At 47.7% G+C, this 25437-nt stretch overlaps 1 protein-coding gene across 1 annotated transcript; it reads right to left on the reverse strand.

The window, feature by feature from the left end:
• Positions 1 to 8271: 8271 nt before the first annotated feature.
• Positions 8272 to 25437, reverse strand: BPIFA3 (BPI fold containing family A member 3). The gene is made up of 7 exons (XM_026502917.2): positions 25314 to 25437; positions 13556 to 13706; positions 11588 to 11695; positions 10812 to 10961; positions 9524 to 9608; positions 9046 to 9109; positions 8272 to 8306 (listed from the first exon to the last, which is right to left on the reverse strand). Exons 1-7 carry the CDS (start codon positions 25435 to 25437, stop codon positions 8272 to 8274), a joined length of 717 nt encoding a protein of 238 aa, XP_026358702.1.

Consider the following 25437-nt stretch of genomic DNA (forward strand, 5'->3'; position numbering starts at 1 on the left):
CTTCTCTCTTGGTATCTATGGACAGAATGGCGGGTCCAGTGTAGTACGGCTATCAGAGAGGAACCCATCCACCATCTGCCCCCGACCTCCAGAACTCCAGGGAGTGAATAGCAGTAGCTGACACTACTCAGCATTTCTCCTGGGCCGGCCGTCAGGCTGAGCACTCCATGCTCAGTAACTGATTTCGTTGTAACCGCCCCTAAGACGTGGGCGCTCATCACCTGCAGTGCACAGGTGAGGAGAGGGCAGTCTGTGAGTTAGGTGACTTTCCCCAAGGCTGTAAGCACACAACAGGGATAGAATTTGAAGCCAGATCTGTCTGACCCAGAGGCCTCTGTTTAAATTAAACTGCCATCAGATTTACTCTCCATTCATCTGGCCTTGCTTGCAATGACCTGAATCATTGCCCCTAGTTTTCACTCTCAGGCAAAGCAAATGAAAAGGCTGAGGGACTGAACTGCTTTGCTATTATCCCCATTAAGGCTTTGGCCCGGTTGTAGCCTGTGATGGTTTGTGGAAGCCCTTTTAAATCACGGAATATCAGAGGTTGCATGGCCATAGCCACCATTTCATCCAGACCAATGCTGGAGAGATCCTGGGGCCATTCAAAGTCGTCATTGCATCAGGAGAATCAGGGAGCCAGAGACGGGTAGTGATTTTCCCAAGGTCACACAGCAACGTGATGGCAGAATTATGATTGGAGATAGGTCTCTGACCCCTCCAGACATACACACTGTCTTTTCTATACCTTTCTCTTCTCCCGCAAGCTAACCTGAACAAAGTTTGGGGGCAACCTCTGACATCTGGCTGCCTTTTGCACTGTTCCCTCCCAGGTATCACCAACCTTCTCCTAGGTCTGTTAGGTAGCCAGCAAAGGTGCTGAAAGCTTCTTTGGGCAAAATTCCATCAAGTGGCTGGTTCAGCCAAAGCCCCACTCTCATTGCTATGGCTGGCTGGAATTGAAAGGGCTTTTTGGTACAAAGGGCCAGTTGTGGCCTCCCTGGGGAGATAAACTTAGATTGTGTTCTCTGAATGTCTTTTGGGAAATAGACCTTTTATATATAGTGCAATGGAAGATAAGGACCCTCGTCCCAGAAAAATGCATCAAAATGTACAAAATGGGGTGGATTTTAGGAGGTTTGTGGATGATGGTCTGAATCCACAATGGCAACCTCAAGTTAAAACTCGCGCCATAGAGATTTGGATTTAGGGTAAGGAGAGCATGCTCACGAGAGAACCCTAACACGGGATTTCGGCAGTGTGCTCCTGCAGCCACGCTCTCCCCATCCCCATCAAATCCTCTTTTCTACTTTTCCACATTCAAACCTTACATCGATGGCACCGTCTCTCAGGGAAGCAGAGTGAATGGCTGTTCCCATTCCCCTGATAATCCCTCTGAAAAAGACCCCCGACAAGCAATCCTAAATGCAGCCAGCCAGTGCCCATCCCGCAGCAAGGAGCCCGGCAGCCCTGCCACCGAGGGTAGTGGAGTGGGCATGGGGCAGGAAGGTCTCACCCGGCTTCTCGGAGGTCCTGGTGGCTCTCCTGCTTGCCTCTTCCCTCTCCTGCTCGCTTCTGCCGTGGAGCTAGCGTCCTTTATAGTGTGCAGATCAGGAAATGCGCGATTGGGTGATGGGTTTCTAGATAATTCAGAATTCTGCGATCTGGTGGTGTCTTTCAGGGCTCTCCAAAGTAAATAATTGCCAATCACATTAGTAGGTGGGACAGTTAAGCCACTTGATGGGCAAGTTAAACAGAGAAAAACTTGAGATGGGAGTGTTACTCAAGACTTTATGGTTTCCTGAGCAGGGCTGAGGCGGGGGGCCTGTGCTCTGAGGCGGCCTGGTAGATCACGTTTGGAATGCAGGGAGAGGCAGCCCCTGGCACCTGGGATGGGCCTGAGTCTCTTCACCGTTCCTGGTTTAATTCTTTTTCTCCATTTGGAGGATTCTTGTGCCCAAAATGTTAAAAGATTCAAACTGCCTCTGACTTTCCTATATCTGGGGTCTCTTGCAGGACAGTTGTGTGCAGGGGGCTGTCCATCCTCATCAGAACCCTGGGAGGGAGGGCATGCTGCTCTTCCCCTTTGCAGAGCAGAAAATGGAGGCACAGCAGGGCAAGTGCCCTAAGATAGGGTGGGGCAGAGTCAGAACTTCTCGCGTTGGATGATTTCAGTGAAACACTGTCAACAGCTAACACTTGCCGAGCTCTTGCTGAATGCCAGCCCGGCTTTGTTTTCCACAGATGGCATCCCCACGAATCCTCCCAAGGGTGTGGGCTGGGAATGAGTACCCCTCTTTTACAAGGGGAAAACTGAGGCTTTGTGGTGCGAGGGGACACGTCCAGATGCACACAGCGGGCCTGGGGCCAGTGCCTTCACACTGCAGTCTGTTCTCTGAATCACTGTGCCGGGACATGAAGACGCCTTCCATACCCTCACTGTCCATTTTGCTTTCCTGCATGTCGTGATCCCATGAAATTTCACGTTTATACCCTGGAGAAGTCTTTCCGGGTTGCCAGGCCTGAAGGATGCAGTGGCATCCTGGTTTCTACCTTTACCCTTTCTTCTTCCCTTCCCGAAATGAGGTAATTAATAAGCCATTTGTCCCCACCACTCGGGTTTTGAATCCGTTTTGCAGCTGAAACCTTTGAGACATGGAGAGATCAAGGTCTTAGACTGGTGAGAGCAGCTCTTGCCCTGCAAAACCTAACCTTGTGAGTAAAAGCAGAAAGTAGGGGAAGAGACGCCTATTTATTGAACACCCACTACGTGCCAGATGCTCTCCCAGCTGAACCTCATCTTTGTCAGGAGTGGTTGGTATTGTTGCCCCTCAAAGGTCAGATGAGGAGACTGGGGTTCAGAGAGGGAGACATCTACCCAGGGACGCACAGGAAGTGAATGGTGGAGTCTAGACTCACCCCTCTGTCTCACGCCCGTGGAATCGATGAGCCATGCTGCCCTCCCTCATGCCAGCCTTCACTGGCACTGCTCTCCTTCCTGGCAGGGTCTGGCCGGTGCCTCCAAGGGGCTCGTGCCATGGCTCTGAACTCACTTATCCGCTGAAATGCTCTCTAGACTTTTCCCACAGCTTGTGTGTTGTCAGCCATCCTCAAAGGGGTCTCATTTTTTGTTATCTTGGTACAACTCTCTTGGGTTGGTTCAGACTGCTACTATCTTTGTGGGGGAAACTGAGGTTGATAGGTCGAGGGCCTGACTGAAGTTTGTGCAGCTGATTCCTGGACAGTTAACAGCCTCTGTTTTGAAGCCAGAAGGCTGCATGTGTATTACGCAGAGAGGGGATGGGTCTGGGTGCAGATGGCCCTGATTCAAATCCCGTGACCCCGGGCAGGTGACTCTAATCCCTTGAACTTCAGTTCGCTCATCTGTACAACGGGAGGATAGTATCTACCTCGCTGGGCCGTGGGGGATGAGGTCTGGGGAGCAGGCAAGAATCTGGTTCATTACCATTAGTGTCTCTGTTTTTCTTTCTCATGTATCTGTAGCTTAGTTACCATTTCAAATGCCAGTTTGCCAGGTAGCAGAAACCTCTCCATTTTCCTCTGGGGTTTTAGTTCTGTCCCAGTGGCTTTATTTGTATCCAGGCATCTAAAGGAGGCTGCCCTGTCCCTCTTCTGGTTGGGAATGGGGACACATCCACATGCCACCTGGCCCCCCTTATTGCCGGGACACTGTGCTTCCCTCCTGCCCAAAAGTCTCCCTTAGACTTAGCATTTACTGCTTCTTCCCTGTTGGATCCTCAGAATTGTTTCTCAGTTCCTTGGGCCTCAGGCAGGACTGTGGGGGTCCACCCCAGACCATCTCCCTGGACCCACCTAGACCCTCCAGTTAACCTTCTCTCCCTGGGGTCTTGTCACCTCTTGGCTCTAGAAGGGGACAGGGGCACAGATGCCCCCCCCCCGCCCCTGTTCTTGAATCCAGCACACCAACTTAGGGTTTCTGATGTCCCTCCTCCCCTGCCGAGTTTTGCCTGGAGAGTAGCAAGGGCACCAGACACTTTTCAGAATGCACTAGAACTATGTTCTCTTCAATGTCTCTTGGACTTGCAAACTTCCCCCAACCTAACATGGAAAATTTTCTAGTCTTGGAGGCAGGAAATCTTGCTTCAATTCATTATATATATATATGCTATTTTATGCCCTGAGTTTTGAAATGAAAAAACCCCGGCTTAAAAATTAAAAAAAAAAAAAACAACAACAACATAAAGGAAAATCGGCTTTTTCCCCTTTTGGTGTATAGTTCCGTGAATCTTAACACATGTATAGTTTCACGTAGCTGCCACGGTAATCAGGATATAGAGCGGTTCTGTCACTCCCCAGACACCTCATGCTGCCCTTACCCACTGGCAACCACTGATTTGCTCTCAGTCACTACCTTTTTGTCAAAGACCCAGGCTTTGGAAACTCACAAACCTTCTCTTCACTTCTGCCGGAGTTGCCCTTCCTTGAAACCACAGGAGCTGCATGTCCCACTGCCCTGAGGGGGGCAGGGGCGTGGGGCATCCGGAGACGTGAAAGGTCACACTGCTAATGTTTCAAGACCATGTTTTCCACCTTGGTGACGTCGGTGCCTTCAGAAACTGTAGGTGGTGGCCTTTGCTTCCTCCGTCTTGGCGGGGAGCTGGTTCTGGTTGCCCGGGAGCAAGATCAGATCAGGCGCTGCACTGGAGAGGGATCTTCAGGTGTCCTTGGGAACCCCAGTGGTTTTGTTGAGGGGCAGAGGCAAAAAGGGTTCACGGGGAGCTGGGTGCCCAACTTTGATGAGAAAATGTATTTTCTTTTTTTTTCTTGATTTTTTAATTAGTTTCAGAGGTAGAATTTAATGATTCATCAGTTGCACACAACACCCAGTGCTCATTCCATCGCATGCCCCCCTTAATGCCCGTCACCCGCTTACCCCATCAACCCTCCCCTCCATCAACCCTCAGTTGTTTTCCTAGAGTTCAATGTCTATTATGGTTTGTCTCCCTCTGTGTTTTCATCTTATTTTATTTTTCCTTCCCTTCCCCGTGTTCATCTGTTTTGTTTCTTACATTCCACATATGAGTGAAATCATATGGTATTTGTTTTCTCTGACCGACTTATTTCACTTAGCATAGTACCCTCTAGCTCCATCCATGTCATTGCAAATGGCAAGAGAGAAAATGTATTTTCTTAAGCAGAGTTTGCTTAAGTCCCATTTACCTCGGAGAGGAATTTCCCACCTACACTGGCAGCTAATGATAGTAATAGTTTTCTACAAGACCCTAGAACTCTATACCATCTCTGCACCATGCAGAACAACCCTGTGGGGGCCCTGAGGCTCAGAGAGGACAGTGACCTGCCCAGGGTCAGCCCAGCTAGGAAGAGGTGAAGTCAGACCATCATCACGGGCTGTCAGGCTTCAGTGCTCTTAACTTCGCAAGCAAGTTTGTGTCACAGAATCTTCAGAAAGTTCCTGCTCATGTTCTCTGGAGCCGTCCCACCCCGAGACGTCAGACCGCTCTGAGTCCCAAGCCTGGCTTGGCTGAGGCCTCTCTGAGCAAGATGCTTTTCCCTCCTGCAGCCTCCATTCCCTCGCCTACAACGCGGGGCTGATGGCACCCACCCCTGGGGCTGTGGAGAGGGCTAAATGGGGCAAACAAATCTAGCTTGCAGCCCAGGGCATGGAGCAGAGTCAGAATTCCTAATGGAAGGGCATGGAAGTTACAAGGCACGGACGGTGGGGCCTGGAGCAAGTTTTTCGGCACTTGGGGCTGAATTTCTGCTTAAATACCCCCAGCCCTGAGCCCTGGTATCCTGATAGAAGCCCATTGTGCGACAAGCTCTGCTGGGAGAAAACGCAATGAGTCCACAGCTCTATGAACCTCAGAACAAAAACAGAATCTGAGAAACCCAAGGAGGCCCCTTGAGGCAGGAGGCCCCTGAGCTACCCCTGGAAGGGTCAGGAGAAGGCAGACAAAAGCTGCCTTCAGTAAGGGGCCAGGCAGCCTCACTGGAGGATGGGGCCCAGCCCTCCTATGTTTGTTCTTAGAACCATGAGCTGGAAACCACCTCCCCCCCAAACTCAAGGCTGTCTAGGGGAATCCTCTGTCCGAGAACATGGGCGTTTAGGGTTGCAAATCCCCAGCGAAGTATTTTGGATTAGGCGGTCTGAATTGAAAGGAGACAGGAGGCTCTCTCGCCCTATTCTCATCTCTGAGCTGTTGACACTTCCTTGTTTGCACTTGTCACTGTAGCTGATGGCCTCTGTCATCGGTTTTCCCTCAGTGTGTGTGAGGCGGGGCAAGGGGGGGGGTTGTTAGGAGGAGGGGAGGGAGGACTGGAGGGCGGATCCACAGGGGTCAAGCCTGGGCTCTAGAGTCTGGCTGTGATCTTGGGCAAGTGGCTTTCTCTCTGAGCCTTGGAGTCCTCCTGAATGGATTTGCTGCGAGGATTTGATGAGATGCTGAATGGAAGCTCTGAGCACCAAGCTTGGCACACGCCAAGTGCTTAATATGTGTGTGCTGCTAGGATTAATACTTGTGTGTTATTTCCCCTTGATTTCTCAGTATGCTTTGCCTCCCCTTGGGACGAGGGCGGGAATCAATATTTAAGAACTGAATAGTCATTAGTCAGGTAATTAACAATGATTTAAATGACTTTTCGTAAGCATTTCCCACGGACCTAGTGCGTGCTAAACATACTGCAAGTGTTTTTTCACATCCTCCTACAAACGTCCTGTGTGGGAAATCTATTTTTTAAAGATTTTATTTATTTATTTGTCAGAGAGAGAGAGAGAGCACAGGCAGGGGGAGCAGCAGGCAGGGGGAGAAACAGCCTCCCCTCTGAGCAAGGAGCCCGATGCGGGACTCGATCCCAGGACCCCGGATCATGACCTGAGCTGAAGGCAGATGCTTAACTGACTGAGACACCCAGGTACCATGTAGTAAATATTTTTTATTTCAAAAATGTGTGTTAAAGCCTAACATATGTAAGAAAAATGCCCGTGAGCGAATAGCTCAGTGAATTTTCACAAACTAAACACCCTCCCCACAACATCCAGATCAAGAAACAGAAGCCCGCCTCGAGCCTCTCCCGGTCGCTAACACTCCCCTCAAAGCTAGCCACGGTCTCCATCTCTGACGGCATGGACTCCTGTTGCTGTTTTTGAGCTTCATATAAATGGGAGATGCAACGTGTGCTCTTCCGTGCCCGGCTTTGTTACGTGCCTGAGATCCACCCACGTGGTCGTGTGTCATCGTAGGTCATGTTCGTGACCGTAGAGCATTCCCTTGGGTGACTGTCCCATGGTACTTTTACCCACTCTTTTGATGTGCATGCGGGGGTTTTACTCAGGGGCTGTTAGGACCACTGGTGCCGTGAGCAGTCTCGTCCACGCCTCGCTGTGTCCCCAGGCGCATGTTTCTGTGGGGCACCCGCCGGGGAGTGGCACTGCTGGGGCACAGGCCAGGCCTATGTGGCGCCCTTGTAGCCACCGCCCCCAGGGTTTATAAAGCGGTGTCAAGGCTCCTGTTGCTCTACCTCCTGTAAGACCTCTGTCCCCACTTTGCAGGTGAGGGAGACCTGAAGGTCAAGTGCCTTGTCCCCCACACAGCCATTGAGTCCTCAGACCAGATTCATCCAGCACTTAACAACAGGCATGTGCTGAGCTCGCACCCTGGGCCAACCCTGTGCTGGGGGCCGGGGGTCAACAGCCACTCTGAGGCACGTGGTTCATACCCGCATGAGACTTCTCCTGGGGCTGAATCGTATTTGAACTCAGATCTGTTCGGTGCCAACATTGACGCTTCTCTGCTCTGTCGTCCTTTCCCTGCACTCCACTGGAGCCTGGCAAACACTTGGCACATAATAGGTACTCAACAAATATGGGCTGAATGAGTGAGAGAATGGGAAATCTCGACAGGGCCCTCCCTGCTTTGATGAGCAAATGTCTAGGTGGGCTTCTGGCTGCAGATTACAGGAAAACAGTGTTTTCTCTGGTGTTTCTGGGCTGGCGAGCAAGCCCAGGCATATTTAGTCTTAGGATGGACCTTCATCAAGTCTGACTTCTGGAACCCTAACCTCGGGGCCCAGGAAGGGGGACCTCTGTACCCTTCAGAGTTAGAGTTTATTATAGGACAGGACAGGACTCCACAGGGCCTGTGGTAAAGGTTTTTGGGGGCAGTGGAAGCCCCACTCTGAGGAAGACCTAAGGTCCCAAGATGTGGACTCCCCTTCCGGATCAGTAGGTAGCGGAGGACACTCAAGTCGGCCCGCGGACGGTGGCTGGACTCACAGTTGGTTGAATTTATGGGCAGCAGCCTGTTCTGTAAGGAGAAGAGGCAGGATCAGGCACCAGGGTGATGGCCGTCCAGCCCCCTGCAGGGACTCTCACCCATCCATGCCCACCAGGGGCCAGGGCCTGTGACACTTGCATTAAAATTCTCCATAGTCCATGAGAGACTGTGGACTCTGGGAAACAAACTGAGGGCCTCAGAGGGGAGGGGGGTGGGGGAATGGGATAGGCCGGTGATGGGTAGTAAGGAGGGCACGTATTGCATGGTGCCTGGGTGTTATACACAAGTAATGAACCATGGAACTTTACATCAAAAACTAGGGATGTACTGTATGGTGACTAACATAACATAATAAAAATTTATTATAAAAAAATTATTTCCAAATGATAAGTCTTTATGTGCTTCTTCCATTCACTAGACTGTGAGCTCTGAGGGTGGGGACTGTATCTGTCTGCACATGGAGGGGTGGCCTCAGGTTTGGGGGGGCAGTGCTCCCTAAAGGACTGAGTGGAGATCTGGGGAGGACTTGCAGTTCCTGGTAATCTGGAGGTTTGGGTGACTTGGTGGGGCACAACCTGCTTGGTAGGGGTGCCCTCTGCTGTCCTAGCTCTCCCAGGGGACAGTAATGGTCACTGTCACACGGTCCCGTCTGAGTGTCCTCAGAGCACATGCAGACACCCCTCAGCAGGCCTCACTGGGAGCTCCCCTGGGGCACGTCTTCCCTTTGCCAATCCTGAGTCCGCCTCCCCAGCTGGCTGCAGACACTCACCCATGAGGCTCTTCAACAGTTTCACGTCCAGCTGTCTGAGGATTTCACTGATCAGAGGACACACCTGGGCCACCAGAGAGAAGGGTCAGGCCGGGGGTTGGGAAAAGAGAGCTAGAGAGCCTGCAGTTGGAAGCTTCACGGGATTTCCACAGGGAATCATAGCAGCAAGGCTCCCTTGTATTGAACGCCAACGGGATGCCATGCGCAGCACTTTCATGTCTGCCCTAATCCTCATGCTGACTCTATGAGATAGGGATTGTGGTGATTCCCATGCTACAGATGGGGAAACTGAGGCACGGGGAGGCTGAGGCACTTGCCAAGGACACACAGCCAGTAGATGACAAAACGGAAATTTTTCATGGAAATTTTTCAGGTCCTGAAGTCCAAGATTGGAAACTCTTTCCTGAATTGCCAGTATATATGTCCTGACCCTCAGACTCAAAGATACCCCAGGGGACAATATTTTTCTCAAACTTACCTGACTTTCCACCAGGTGTGGGGTAACTTTAGCCAGGTTCCCCCTGAAGTTGCGGAGAAAATGTTTCATCTTTGGTGAGATATCTCTAGAAAGAGAGATAGATGTACAGAACAGAACAGATAAATCCATGCAATACCAATGCCAGATGCTAGGCATTGAGTACACCTTACACAGTCATTTAATCCTCAGTGAGTCCTATACAGTCGAAGGGGCACCTCAGAGAGGTGATGTTACTTGCCCAAGGTCACTCAGCTAGTAAGTGCTGATTAGATTAGAACCAGGTCAGTAGAGCTCCAGAGTTCAGTCCTTCCCTGGCACTGTCCTAGCCATGAATGCCTGGCATGACTTAGGCAGTCAGCGAACGTCTGATGAATAAATGAATGGACACCCACTGAAGACCTAGTTGCTTTCAGCATTCTGGAATTACAGGGAGAAATCACACCCAGATCTTGCCCTTAAGGGACTCACAGTCTGCTGAGGTTAATAGACTTGGTCAGCCAGTATATAGATCTATTATACTGTATTAATACATACACCCCATAAATAGTTCTATTTTGTTTTTTTCTGTCTCGTTCACGATTGTATCCCTGGCATCAAGCATGCCATGTCTGGCTCATAATACGTTCTCAGTCAATACTTGTTGAATGAATGAGTGATGAGGAGGAGTTCTAGAGAAGAAGGGAAGGGCATTCCAGGCAAAAGGATCAACATGTGCAAAGGCACAGCGGTATGAAAATACATGGTGTGTCGATGGAGGGGTAGGTCCTTCAGTGACACAAGAGGGCAAAGGGCTGCAGAGCAGGGCAGGTGAGAGGACAAATGGGGTCCTAATGACATCCAGAACCAGTGGAGGGTTTGGAGCAGGGGCTAGGGGACATGACCACATTTCTGTGCTAGGAAGTTACTTCTGCTGCAGGGGGAGAATGGAGTGGAGGAGGTGAGGTCTGAGTCCAGGAAAGCCGGCTTGGCTCCTGCAGTGATCCAGGAAGTGGTCTAGGAACCAGGGTAGTGGCTGTGGGGATGGAGAGAGAGGAGGCAAGCAGGGGCTGCCAGTAGGTCATCGATGGGAGCCGGGGAAGGTGACTGCAGGGTGTGAGGAGGAGGAAGAGTCTGGCTGCTAGGGGAGTGGCTGGGCCGGCACTGGGATGCTGACTCAGGAAGAGAGGTAGATCCTGGGGGGAAGGGTGAGATCTGTGTTGGGCCCATCCAGGAGGTGGTGGAGGCGTGCGCCCTCAGCTAGGGCTAGCCAGGAAGGGGCCCAGCCCTGGGGAGGCCCCTGGGACCTTACTCGGTTAGGACCGTCGTGTAGATGCTGTTCGGCTCCACAGAACAATTGCCTATCACCAGATGCCTCCGGCCAAACTCGTCTTTCTCCAGCCAGAACTCCACGACGAGGTTCATGCATGCATGTGTTTTTATAACTTTGTTATTGAAGGGCCTGGGGACGAGAGAGGAGGAGGAGGGAGAGGGCAGGAGACGGAGAGGAGGAGGTGGAAACAGCCAACACAAAGGGAAGAGTGACTTTTTCAACAAACCAGCCCTGCCTGTTGACTCCTGCAGCCAGGGACCAAGGAGCAAATTCTGTTAGGCAGAGTGACTTCTGAAAATCCTTTAGATAGACCAGCTTGGGGCCTTTGGATATTCAGAAGTGGAGGGTTCATCTGTTTTTAAAAATCTGTACTATTGAGCTGTGCTCTCCCTTTTCTTGGGGGCAGCTGATGGTAAAGGATGGTCTCAACAGATGGAGGAAAGGTGATGATATAATTAGTGTTTCTCTCTCTCCCTCTCATCAATGTAATGAACTCACATAGGTTTAAATGAGCAAATCACCAGGGCTTGCCATCCACATTTCAGCTGAAGAAACCGGGGTTTGGAGACGTGAAGTGACCTGCCCTGTGTGACCTGAAGTCACACAGCAAGTGAGTTCAGAAGCCAGGATTTGAACTAGGTCGGAGTCAGAAAGATCTGCATTCCCCAGGTTGCCAAATTCCACCCTCCCCCCAACTCGTGGATTCCCACTGGAGAGGAACAGTGCCCCACCAACCCTGCTGATGTATGACTCACAGTCTCAAGTCAATGTCAAATTCAAGTAAGATGTTTGCTGAGAACCACTCCTTATGGAAAGACATCCGGATCCCACCATAGTCTAGCTGAATGTTGGTGATGTTGGCGCTACACAGGGAAGAGCAGAGGTGGGAGGGAGCTCAGACATCAAGGCCTCAGGCTGACAAAAAAGGCTGGCATGCTGTTTATGAAAAGGGCCTGGCGGTAAGCTTTGGAGTCAGATCTTTTTAAAGATGCTCAGAGGGCAAGAGCCACCTGCAGGAGCCTGGGGCTGCAGGTTGTCCCAGAGGGCCCTTCGCAGCTCCACACAACAAACGTGTGCAGCCACAGCCAGCTGCAGACCAGACTGGGGCTGTTCTGAGACCCGGCCACAGCCTCCCAGCACAGGGCCCCACCACCTGCCCAGATACCCAGGCCCGAGCCCCAGGAGCCTTCTTGGCCTTCTCTGTATTCTTCACCTTCACATTCACCCCACCGGTGAATCATGCTGGCTCTGCTTACAAAATATACCCGGAATTTGGCAACTTCCCACTCTTTCTGTCCCTTTCACCTGGACCAGGTCACCATCACTTCTCACCTGGAGATGCTCTAGTTTCTCTCTGGGCTCCTTGCCATGAACTTGGCCTCTCTACAAACTATTCTCCACGTGGCAGCCAATAGGCAGCCCTATTACTTAACATTCTTTCTGGGTTTCTCACTGCTCTTGGAATAAAATCCGAGCTCCACGCCATGGCTCCTAAGACCTGCAGGGTCTGGTCCCCCCCGGCCTCCATAGCCACACCTTCTACCACCCTCCTCCTTGCTCACCCAGCCACACAGGACTTTTTCTCTTTCTCAGACACACCAGTCTCTTTCCTACCTCAGGGCCTTTGCACTCACTGCCCTCCTATGTCCTTCATGTGGTTTGCTTCCTTCTCTTCATTCTTCCTAGGGATTATCTCCTTAGAAAGGTCTTCCTGATCAGCCCCTCACTCTTACCCCTTACCTTGCTAAAGTTGTCTTCATAATGTATCTCTCTATCTGAAATTAGTTTTTTACTTTTGTGACTTAACTCACTAACTGAGATATAAGATCCAAAAAGGCAGTGACCATATGTCTCGTTCATAGCTGTATTCCAAGTACCCATCCCAGGTCCTGGTACACAGCAGGTGCACAATGAATACTTGTAACAGCTGTTAAGGGACTGGAAGGAGAGAGGTGATTGTGGCCGCACACGTCCTGGGAAACCCTGCTGGCGAGTACCAGTGCTCATTAGAATAGCGAGAATGAGGGGCAGAATGAGAGAGAAGGTGTCTCAAGAGCACAGCAGGCTGGAGCTGGGGTGCTGCACCGGAGCGGCTGGGAGCCTGGGAGGCTGAGGTCTGGCCCTCCAGAGGATGGAGTAGAACTGTAGGCGGGCAGCCCGGGTCCAGCTCTGCTGGGTTAATCGGAGCGCCCAATGCCTACACATCCACTAGGAGCAGAGAAAGCTCCCAAGTCCCCGAGGCAGGGACAATTATTCCGCCCATTTCGCTGATAAGGCTGAAGCTCAGAGACCTCAAACACCTATCAAGCAGAGTCACACAGCAGAGTCACACAGCTATCAAGCAATAGAGTGGGGTTCAAATGTCTGAGTCTAGTCCTGGGTTCCTTTGGCACCCCACATGTTTATCCAGTCTGTGCTCTGGGTACCCATGCTCTACGTAAGGTTGGAGTGCTCTAGCGATTTCCCCACGGTTGGTGGCAGACCCAGGATTTAAATGCAGAAGCTTTTATTCCTGGCTTTGCTTTAATTACCGTTATGCTGCCTCCCCAAATGACCCCTCATATCAGGCCCCCACTCTCTCTTGTATTGGGCCTTTTATCCCCTCCTTCCAGTCTTCCTGCTTTCCCTCTTCATAGCCATGTCCCTCCATGCCCTCAGCTCTGCCCTCTGACCCAGAGCTTTATAGAGCGTCCCAGGGCCAGGGATGGGGTTCAGGGGCTCACCTGCTTTCTTGCTGATGCTGGAGGCTCATGCCGCTTATTAGCCAGCCCACCATCCCTGGGGCCATCTGCCCCGAGGCATTCAGACTGTCCATGAGTCGGAGGTTCTGGATTCGGCCCTCTGCATTGTGCTTCATGAGGCCCTGGGCGATAACTGGAAATGGACAAGGGACCAGTGACCTTGCACAATGTCGTGGACAAGATAGGGGGTTTGGAGTCAAGAGGCCTAGGTCGTGTGTGGGCTGGTGCTTCCGCTTCCTTTTTTTTATAATGATTTTTTATTATATTATGTTAGTCACCATACAGTACATCCCCGGTTTCCGATGTAAGGCTCGATGATTCATTAATTGTGTATAACACCCAGTGCACCATGCAATACGTGCCCTCCTTACTACCCATCACCGGCCTATCCCATTCCCCCACCCCCCTCCCCTCTGAGGCCCTCAGTTTGTTTCTCATAGTCCGTAGTCTCTCATGTTTCATTCCCCCTTCTGATTACCCCCCTTTCTTTATCCCTTTCTTCCCCTACCGATCATCCTAGTTCTTATGTTCCATAGATGAGAGAAATCATATGATAGTTGTCTTTCTGTGCTTGACTTATTTCACTTAGCATTATCTCCTCCAGTGCAGTCCATGTTGTAGCAAATGTTGAGAACTCGTTCTTTCTGATAGCTGAGTAATATTCCATTGTATATATGGACCACAACTTCTTAATCTAGTCATCTGTTGAAGGGCATCTCGGCTCCTTCCACGATTTAGCTATTGTGGACATTGCTGCTATGAACATTGGGGTGCATATGGCCCTTCTCATTACTATGTCTGTATCTTTGGGGTAAACACCCAGTAGTGCAATGGTTGGATCATAGGGTAGCTCAATTTTTAACTTTTTAAGAGACCTCCACACTGTTTTCCAGAGCGGCTGTACCAACTTGCATTCCCACCAACAATGTAGGAGGGATCCCCTTTCTCCACATCCTCTCCAACAATTGTTGTTTCTTGCCTTGTCTATTTTTGCCATTCTAACTGGCATAAGGTGGTATCTCAGTGTGGTTTTGATTTGAATTTCCTTGATGGCTAATGATTTTGAACATTTTTTCATGTGTCTGTTAGCCATTTGTATGTCTTCATTGGAAAAGTGTCTGTTCATATCTTCTGCCCATTTTTTGATTTGTTTATTTGTTTCTCGTGTATTGAGTTTGAGAAGTTCTTTGTAGATCTTGGATACCAGTCCTTTATCTGTAGTGTCATTTGCAAATATATTCTCCCATTCCGTGGGCTGCCTCTTAGTTTTTCTGACTGTTTCCTTGGCTGTGCAGAAACTTTTAATCTTGATGAAGTCCCATAAATTCATTTTATCTTTTGTTTCTCTTGCCTTTGGGGATGTATCATGAAAAAGGTTGCTTTGGCCGATGTCGTAGAGGTTGCTGCCTATGTTCTCCTCTAGAATTTTGATGGATTCCTGTCTCACATCGAGGTCTTTCATCCATTTGGAGTTTATTTTTGTGTATGGTGTGAGATAGTGGTCAAGTTTCATTCTTTTGCATGTAGCTGTCCAATTTTCCCAGCACCATTTATTGAAGAGACTGTCTTTTCCCCACTGGATGTTTTTTCCTGCTTTATCAAATATTAGTTGCCCAAAGAGCCGAGGGTCCATTTCTGGGCTCTCTATTCTGTTCCATTGGTCTATGTGTCTGTTTTTGTGCCAGTACCATGCTGTCTTTGTGATCACAGCTTTGTAGTACAGCTCGAAATCCGGCATTGTGATGCCCCCAGCTTTGTTTTTCCTTTTCAACAGTTCCTTGGAGATTCGGGGCTTTTTCTGTTTCCATACAAATTTAAGGACTATTTGTTCCAGTTCTTTGAAAAATGTCCTCGGTATTTTGATCGGGTTAGCATTGAAAGTGTAGATTGCTCTGGGTAGCATGGACATTTTAACTATGTTAATTCTTCCGATTCATGAGCATGTAATATCTTTCCATCTTTTTATGTCTTCCTCAATGTCTTTCAAGAGTGATTTATAGTTTCTAGAGTATAGGTCCTTTACGTCTCTGGCTAAGTTAATTCCAAGGTAACGTATGGTTTTTGGTGCTATTGTAAATGGGATGGATTCCCTAATTTCTCTTTCTTCAGTCTCGTTATTCATGTACAGAAATGCAGCTGATTTCTGAGCATTGATTTTGTATCCCACCACATTACTGAATTGCTCTATAACTTCTAATAGTTTGGGAGTGGCTTCTTTTGGGTTTTCCATATAGAGTATCATGTCATCTGCGAAGAGAGACATTTTGACTTCTTCTTTGCCGATTTGAATACCTTTGATCCCTTTTTGTCGTCTGATTGCTGTTGCAGGGACTTCTAGTACTATGCTGAATAATAGTGGCGAGAGTGGGCATCCTTGTCGAGTTCCTGATCTTAAGGGAAAGGCTTCCAGCTTTTTCCCATTGAGAATAATATTTGCAGTAGGCTTTTCATAGATGGCTTTTATGAGATTGAGAAATGTACCTTCTATTCCTACACTCTGAAGGGTTTTAATCAGGAAAGGATGCTGTATTTTGTCAAATGTTTTTCGGCATCGATTGAGAGGATCATATGGTTCCTGAGTCTTTTCTTGTTGATATGATGTATCACGCTGATTGATTTGCGAATATTGAACCACGCTTGCATCCCAGGTATGAATCCCACTTGATTGTGATGGATAATCCTTTTAGTGAACTGTTGGATTCTATTAGCAAGTATCTTGTTGAGGATTTTGGCGTCCATATTCATCAGGGAAATCGGTCTGTAATTCTCCTTTTTGAGGGGGTCTTTGCCTGGTTTGGGGATCAAGGTAATATTGGCCTCATAGAGTGAGTTTGGTAGCTTTCCTTCTGTTTCTATTTTTTGAAATAGCTTTAGGAGAATAGGTATTATTTCTTCTTTGAATGTTTGGTAGAATTCCCCAGGAAAACCGTCCGGGCCTGGAGTTTTGTTATTTGGAAGGTTGTTTATCACTGACTCAATTTCTTCTTAATTAATTGGCCTGTTTAAGAAATCAATTTCTTCCTGTTTCAATCTTGGTAGTTTATAGGTTTCCAGGAAGGATTCCATCTCTTCCAGATTGCTTAGTTTATTGGCATATAGCTGTTGATAAAAATTTCTAATAATCCTTCCAATTTCAATGGTGTTTGTCCTGACCTCTCCTTTTTCATTCGTAATTTTTAATCTGGGTCCTTTCTCTTTTCTTTTGGATAAGTGTTGCCAGTGGTCTGTCAATTTTATTGATTCTCTCAAAGAACCAGCTTCTAGTCCTGTTGATCTGCTCTACTGTCCTTCTGGTTTCTGCTTGATTGATTTCACCTCTAATTTTGGTCAACTGCTTCCTCGTGCGTGGATTAGGCCTGTCCCTCTGTTGCTGTTCCAGCTTCTTGAGGTGAGAATATAAAAACTGCATTTTAGATTTTTCTATTCTTTTGAGTGAGGCTTGGATGGCTATGTATTTCCCCCTTAGGACTGCCTTTGCAGTATCCCATAGGTTTTGGACTGTTGTATTTTCATTCTCATTGGTCTCCATAAATTGTTTAATTTGATTTTTGATTTCCTGGTTTATCAAGTCATTCCTGAGCAGGATGGTTCTTAGTCTCCAAGTGTTTGAGTTTCTTCCAAATTTTTCCTTGTGGTTGAGTTCCAGTTTCAGAGCGTTGTGGTCTGAGAATATGCAGGGGATAATTTCAATCTTTTGATATCAGTTGAGACCTGTTTTGTGTCCCAGAACATGGTCTATTCTTGAGAATGTTCCATGGGCATTAGAATAGAATGAGTATTCTTTGGTTCTGGGGTGTAGTGTTCTATATATATCTATGAGGTCCAACTCGTCGAGTATGGCATTCAAAGCCTTTGATTCTTTGCTTAGTTTTTGCCAGGGTGTTCTGTCTATTTCTGATAGTGGAGTGTTGAGGTCCCCTACTATTAATGTATTTTTATTTATACGTTTCTTTATTCTGGTTAAGAGTTGGCTTGTGTATCTTGCTGCTCCCCTGTTGGGGGCATATATATTTATAATTGTCATATCCACTTGTCGAATACTTCCTTTAAGAATAATATAGTGCCCTTCTGCGTCTCTAACTATAGTCTCTAGTTTAAAATCCAATTTATCTGATATAAGAATTGCTACCCCAGCTTTCTTTTGAGGTCCATTTGCGTGAAAGATGGTACTCCATCCCCTTACTCTCAGTCTGAATGCATCTTTGGGTTCTAAATGAGTCTCTTGTAGACAGCAAATGGATGGGTCATTTCTTTTTATCCAATCTGCAACCCTGTGGTGTTTTATGGGAGAATTTAAGCCATTAACATTAAGACTGAGTACTGAGAGATATGATTTTGATGATGCCATGTTGCCAGTAAAGTCTTTGTTTGTATTGGCTGTGACTTTCTGTTCTGTATCACTCTTGGGGCCTTTTTACTTTTATAGAACCCCCCGTAATATCTCCTGTAGGGCTGGTTTCATGGTTACGAAATTGGTTAGTGACTGGCGATTCTGAAATGTCTTTATTTTCCCATCAATTCTGAATGACAGCCTTGCTGAATAAAGGATCCTTGGCTGCATGTTTTTCTCTGAAAGAGCTTTAAATATGCTCCCCCAACCCTTTCTCTCATTCCAGGTCTGTGTAGACAGGTCTGATGTAGTTCTGATGCCTTTGCCTTGGTACGTGAGAAATTTCTTTGCCCTGGCCGCTTTCAATACTGTATCCTTGGATCTAATATTTGTGAATTGCACTATGACGTGACGTGACGTGGCGTAGGTTTGTCGTGGTTGAGCTTGGGAGGGGTCCTCTCTGCCTCTTGGACACGAATGTTTGTTTCCCTCACTAGATTAGGGAAGTTTTCAGCTACAATTTGTTCAAATATCTCTACTAGACCTCTGTTTTTCTCCACCCCCTCGGGGATGCCGATGATTCTAACATTGGATCGTTTCATTGAGTCAGTAATCTCCCGTAACCTACATTCATGGGCGTGGATTTTTTTAAGACCATCTTCTATTTTCATTTTTTCCTCTATTAACCCATCCTCCAATTCACTAAGCCGTTCCTCTGCTTCTGTGACCCTGGCCGTCAGAGCCTCTAGTTTTGCCTGCATTTGGCTCATAGAATTTTTAATTTCTGTCAGATTCGCTCTCATTTCTGTCCTTAGGGATTCTATATTCTCAGTAACCTTTTCGTTAATACTTTTTTCAATTCTACTCATCATTTTGACCATCGTTACTCTGAATTCCATTTCTGATACTTTGGTTACATCCATATCCATTATTTCTGTGGCAGAGGCCACGGACTCACTGTCTTTTCTTTGCTGGGGGGGGGCTTCTCCTTCTTGTCATTTTGATGAGGAGAGGTTGCGGGGTTGTCCAGAACCCAAATTATTGACTGGGTCCCAGGCAGTGCGCACTTGTTTTATAAGGATCTTAGGGATGTGGGCTTCTTCTTTAAAGATTTTATTTATTTACTTATCTGAGAGAGAGAGACAGACAGTCAGCAAGAACGGGAACAGAAGCAGGGGAGTGGGAGAGGAAGAAGCAGGCTCCCAGCAGAGGAGCCTGATGAGGGACTCCTTTCCGGAACGCTGGGATCACACCCTAAGCCGAAGACAGGCGCTCAATGACTGCGCCACCCAGGCGCCTGGGTTGTGGGCTTCTTGATTTTTCAGACTGCCTTCTGTGTTCTGGGGGAGGGGCCTGCCGCTCCGATACTCAGGCAACCCTGTTTGGGTAGAGTCTCCGTGTCCCCTGCGAGGGGGGATGGGGATGGGCTCTCTCTGAGCCGGTATTTCCAGGCTTTTGTTCTCCGGCGTCTTTCCCTGGCGGTTTGCTGTGCCTCTTCTGGGAGTCAGAGCAGCAGCGGCCAAATTTCAGCCTCTGTCACAGAACAGAGGGATTGCGGCCCGTTCTCCACTGATGTTCTGGCCACTTTAACTCCGTTACTGTTGGTGCTGCTCAACCCTGCAGCGTCCTGGGATGTGCGCCCCACACCCGGCGTCCCAGCCCTCACTTCCAGGGCTGGCGCGTCTCTGTCCTTTGTGTTTCTAATGCCGCCAGCCACCGGCCTGCGCGTCTCTGTCCTTTGTGTTTCTAATGCAGCCAGCCACCGGCCGCCCCGCGCGCTCCCGGGGTCTCCCGGTCTCAGTCTATGCCCGGTGAGCACACCAGGATTCCGGAGTTTCGTGAGAAGCCTGGTGGCGCGCACCCGGTTCAGGGTCTCAGTCTGCTGTTTCGCAGTGCCGACCGCGAGTCCGCCCGCTCCCCCGTGCAGGTGGCCCGCCAGCCGCCAGCCGCCCCGCGCGCGCTCCGGAAGCTCCCGGTCTCAGTCTGGATCCCGTGAGCACACCGGGATTCCGGTGTTCTGCGAGATGCCTGGTGGCGTGCGCTCCCGGCTCACCGGTCTCAGTCCGCTCTCTCGCGGGTGCCGTCCATGAGTTCGCCTGCTCCCCTGTGCAGGTGGCTGCCGCTTCCCGGCACCCGACCGCAGCGGCTCCCTCCCCCTTCCGTTTATCTTCCGACATCTGTGCTCGGTTTTACGGCTCCCCGCTTTGTACCTCAATACTCAGCGCTGGAGATGTTCATTTGTAGAGATCCAGATGTATCTTCCTGCGTCTCAGGCTGATTCCGTGGTTGTTTAGGCTGGTCTGGTACCTATCCAGCTTGACTCGGGGGACCGGCTGAAAAAGGGGTCCCCTACTTCTCCACCATCTTAACTCTCAATCCCTCCTCCATCTTAACTCTCAACCTGGTGCTTCCGCTTCTTGCTGAGTGATAGGTGCTTGTCACCCCCAGCTCCCCTCTCTACATGGAAATCCATGTGCCTTATCTGGGAAATGGTGCTTTGCAGGGCTGAGGCAATACCCTGGCAGCGGGTCTGGCAGGCAAGAGCTGCTCGAAGAGATACAACGGTGGAAAGCCAACCTGGTGCGGTCTCTGAATCTGTACCACAGAACCTCATGTACAGCATGTCCATCACAATAGACGTTGGCTGAGGAGAACAACTAAGAAGAGAATGAACGTAATCTCTCCCGCACTATGCCTGGAATCAGATGTAGGACTAAGCGGAGCTACCAGCAGAAAAGAGTAAATTCCAGAAAGGAAGGGGATTTCAAGTGCCGGGCATGCTGAAATCCTGCTCTCTTGGTGCTAGGATTGGGCCTAGCTCTGATGAATCTCTGAGCACACCACAGGACACATTGATCTCAGTGCCTTGACCCTCCTTGTGATCAGAACCCACACTGCAGAGCAGCAGAAACCATGGTTCTCCCTCACTCCCCTCCCTCCAGCTCCCAGACCCCCTTTCAGTATCCCATGATTCTGTTGCCTGCAAATAAGAAAGTGTGTCTGGAGTCCTAGATCTGGGTTGAAATGCTATCACCTTCCTGGGTCTTGATTTCCTCATCAGTATAATGGGGGCAGTAATATGCCCATCTCACAGGATTCTTGTGAAGAATATTGAGATAAGTTATCCAAAGATATTTGAATAAATATCATTTATCCAAAAAAGAATATTACCGAGCATCTATTGGGTATCAGGCCTTGTGATGCATACCAAAGACACAAACCAGTTTTCTATCTAGTAAGAAAGATATACATTGACCAAATAGTTTCAGAGGTAGAGTGATACTATAGGTATGCCTAGAACTCTTAGTAGTTTTTGGTTAATGATAATAACAACACTTGGAAAATTGTGAGCAGTAGACATTAGTAGTTGCCAGCCCAATATCCATTTATCCATAGACCCATCCATCCATCCATCCATCCATCATCCATCCATCCATCCATCCATCCATCTTCCATCCATCCTCCATCCATCCATCCATCTTCCATCCATCCTCCATCCATCCATCCACTTACCCATCCATCCAACCATCCGTCCTCCATCTATCTGCCCAATAGCCACTCATCTGTCCATCCATCCACCCTCCCAGTCATCTTCCATCTGTCCAAATATCCACCCATCTATTCATCTATCTATCTATCCTCCCATTCATCTGTTCTGTCATTCCCATCTGACACCTGTTTTGATTCAGGCACTCTCTCCAATTCCTGATCCAGATGAGGCCTTTGATTATCTGAACCATCATTGTCCAGTGATTGTTTCAGATGTAGAGTGGGCATGTGACCCAAGTTAGCCTTATCAGACTAAACAGAAGATTGTATGTTTCACGTTTGAGGGAAAGTTTCTTTCTCTGTCTCCTACTGGAAGGGAGCAAGGCAGTCTGTTGCTTTGATGGTCACTGGCCACCATTTTCCTATCACACTGGGAACGAGCGGCCTGAGGATGAAACTATGATGATAGCAGAGCTGAAAAAAAAAAAAGGACAAAATCCAGCTCTGGATGGCACCTTTGAGTTGCTGATTGGATCAGACCTGGAGCTTGTCCCATCTATGAGTTTGGTTATGTGAAATAACATTTTTTTCATTGTTTAGGCCATATTGAGTTGTTTTCTGTTCTGTGTAGCTAAGTATACTAACTGATATGAGAGGTGGTTATAGTGATAAATATATTCACAGTTGAAAAAGTACTTGGCACATGCTTTTCCTCATTTAAATCTCCAGCGTAACCCTATGAAATAGCATTCTAACTGCACCAGTTGTAACCGTGAGAATGCCTGGGCCCCCAAACACACACGAATGTATCTCATAACCTATATGGAATGGATACCTTTGTGGCAAACCATAAAATGCCAAGTTGTGATGAGGGAAATGGGAAACATTGATAATCTAAGAGATTTAAGAAATAGAAATAGTAATTGAAGATTTCATTCCCCAAAAGTTTTTGATCTGGATGGTTTTGGGGAAGAGTTTTACCAAACTTTATACAAAAAGAGATGATTGTGAAAGAAAATAAAAGAAGATGATGCCAAATTCATTTTATGAGGCTAGTGTAACTTGCCCAGCTTCCAGAACAGTACAAGAGAAGAAAGGTCCATATCAATTTCACGTATGAAAAATCTGCTAAAGTCCTATAAAATTACCAGGTAGCAAATTGAATAGCCAACAGTACATTATAAAATGTATTTTAGTATGATACATTGTAAGTACATTCTAGTATGTTATAAAAATAGTACATTATAAATATATCATTCTAGTAAATTACAAAAATATCCTATTTATTCCAGAAATGCTGGGATGGGTTCAACAGAAGAAAATCTATTAATACAATTTATCACGTTAATGGTTTAGAGGAAAAAATGGAGTAATTTTTAGATGCAAAAAAAAAAATTCGTTAAAAGCCAATACTGATTTATGATTAAGAAAAATTCAGAAAAAAAAAGAAAAATTCAGAAAACCAGGACTATGGGGATTTCTTTAACATGATAAGAAAGATTTCAAAAACCTCTGGAAGATGTCGTACTTAGCAGAGAGAATCCTAGATACATTCCCGTTCCTATAGGAGGCCTAATATATACTACAAACAAGAAAAAGGCACAAGAAGTGTAAGGTTAGAAGAGGACAGGAGATGAACCTGTCATTATTTGCAGATGCTACAATCCTCTAGATAGAAAATCCAACAAAATAAGTAGAACAAACTATTAGAACTAAGAAGAGGTCAGTGAGATTTTTGGATAGCAGATTCATTTCCAAAAACCAACAATTTTCTTCTCGTCAGAACCAGCAATACCAACTAGCAAATATAAAAGAAAATTAGGCAATATTTACCATAGCAACAACTATACATTTCTCTAGGAATCAATTTAATAAAGCTCAGGACTTTAACAAAGTTCATAGGACTTTAAAATTCTACTAAGGGACGTAAAATAAAATCTAAAAAACTGAAAAATATGCTAAGTTTGTAATGGGTGACCTCTCATTGCAAAAATGTCAGTTCTCTCTAAATTAACAAATTCAGTGAAACCCAAATCCAATTTCCAGGTGATTTTTTTTTTTAAGAACTCAGCACACTCTAAAATTCAAGAAGAAAGGTCTATTGGACAAAACAGCATTTTACAAAGATGTAGTATTTAAAATATTCTGCTGTTGGTGTAGAAATAGTTACACAGACACAGAATACAGAGCCCCAAAGGGAGTCCACGTGCTTGGGAACTTGATCTTTCATAGCTGGGTTGAGAAAGCAGACTCCTTACCCAGACGGAAGTGAAGCTGGTGCCGTAACTTACATGCATAAGCAACATAAAAGTGGCCTTCAGGTGGGTTAAGATCCTGAACGTGAAGGGTGAAACGATAAAGCTATTAGGAATAATAAAGTAGAAGATGTCTGGGGTAGAGACAAGGGTTTACGACTAATCAAACATAAACCATAGGATCAAATTTTGATGAGTTTGAAAATCTTCCTGTTCGGTGAAGGATCTACAAAGTTGTGACAGTTCGAGAGAATGTTAGCACTGGTTAGACCTGACGAAGGACCAGTGTCAAGTATAAATTAACACTCAAATGAGAGAGTCTAAAAAAAAAAAAAAAAAAAAACCCTGGGGGAAGCAAAAAGAAACAAGAGATAAGAACAGGGAATTCGAAGAAGTCAAATGGCTAACTAAACTAGGATGAGATGCCCAAACTTCCCACTGATGAGATGAAGTCAAGCTGAGACAATTCGATAGCACTCAAGTGCACTTCAGGCTGGCACAAAGGAGAAAGATAGTGTTACGTACTGAATTGTGTAGCTCCTCCTGCCCCCAAATTAATATATTGAGGTTTTAGTCTCCAGTGGGACTGTGTTTGGAGACAGGACCTTGAAGGAGGTAAAGAAGGTTAGATGTGGTCCTGCGGATGGGGCCCCAATCCAGCAACACTGGTGACTGGCGTCCTTCTAAGAAAAGAGACAGACAGCAGAGTGCACTCTCTGTGCACACACAGATGGAAGGACATGTGAGGACACGGAGAGGGCAGACACCCACCAGCCAGAAGGAAGAGAGAAGAGGGGTTTCCACAGAGACCAACCCTGTGGGCGTCTTGATTTTGAACTTCCAGCCTCTAGAACTGTGAGAAGAGAAATGTCTGTTGTTTGAGCCTCCAGCCTGTGGTATCTGGCTGTGGCAGCTGCAGTAGACTGAGGCAGATGGATCCTCCCCAGTGTTGGGAAACAGGTGTGGGGATACAGGTAGGCTCTTTTGTCACTGGAGTGGGTGTAGACCAGCACAACCCTTCTAGAGAGCAATCTGGCAGTCCTTAGTTAATTGCGTTTGTACCCCTAGGGCCCAGCCATCCATTCCACTTCTGGTTCTATCCCAGGGACATTCTTCCATGGCTCCTAACAGGGACACATGCAAGGATGTTCATCTCAGTGTAGCCTTTAATAGTGGGGAGTTAGAGACAACTCAGGTGTCCATCTCTAGGGACATGGCCAAGCAATGGTGAGGTGGAGGAATCTCATGGACTTCTCAGCACCAGCCTGAAGCAACAGATGTCAACAGCGCAGTGTCCAATGAAAACAGTAAAAACCAACAAGATCTATATGACAGTACCATCTATGCAAATAGAAACACTGCATGTTGTATCAGGACATGAGCGTATAGAAACACATGTGTCAAACACACCACAGGGCCTGAGGAAGAGGGGGTGGGCGTGAGAATAAGAGGTATAGGGAAAACGACAAACACAAGAGGGCCTTGCCACGATTCACGGTAATGATGATGTGCTATGAACTGGCGTGTGATCAACTCAACCTCAGTTTTCTGTACTTGAGGTCTGAGAGAAAAAGGAAGAGAGGCAGTGACTGACCCGAGTTCACCCAGCAGGATGATGCCTTCCCACCCACCCTGTGACAGTGGGCAGAGTATGGGCTGAGCTTACTTCTCGCCAGAGCTGGTTTGCTGTCCATGTGGGCCTTGGCCAAGCCACGCCAGGGCTGCTTGTGCAGTGCTGAGGGCACGGACAGCAAGCTGAGGAGGACCAGGAGCCTCCGGATTGGACACAT

The sequence above is a fragment of the Ursus arctos genome, unplaced genomic scaffold, assembly GCF_023065955.2.
Source record: "Ursus arctos isolate Adak ecotype North America unplaced genomic scaffold, UrsArc2.0 scaffold_16, whole genome shotgun sequence".
Lineage (NCBI taxonomy): Eukaryota > Metazoa > Chordata > Mammalia > Carnivora > Ursidae > Ursus > Ursus arctos.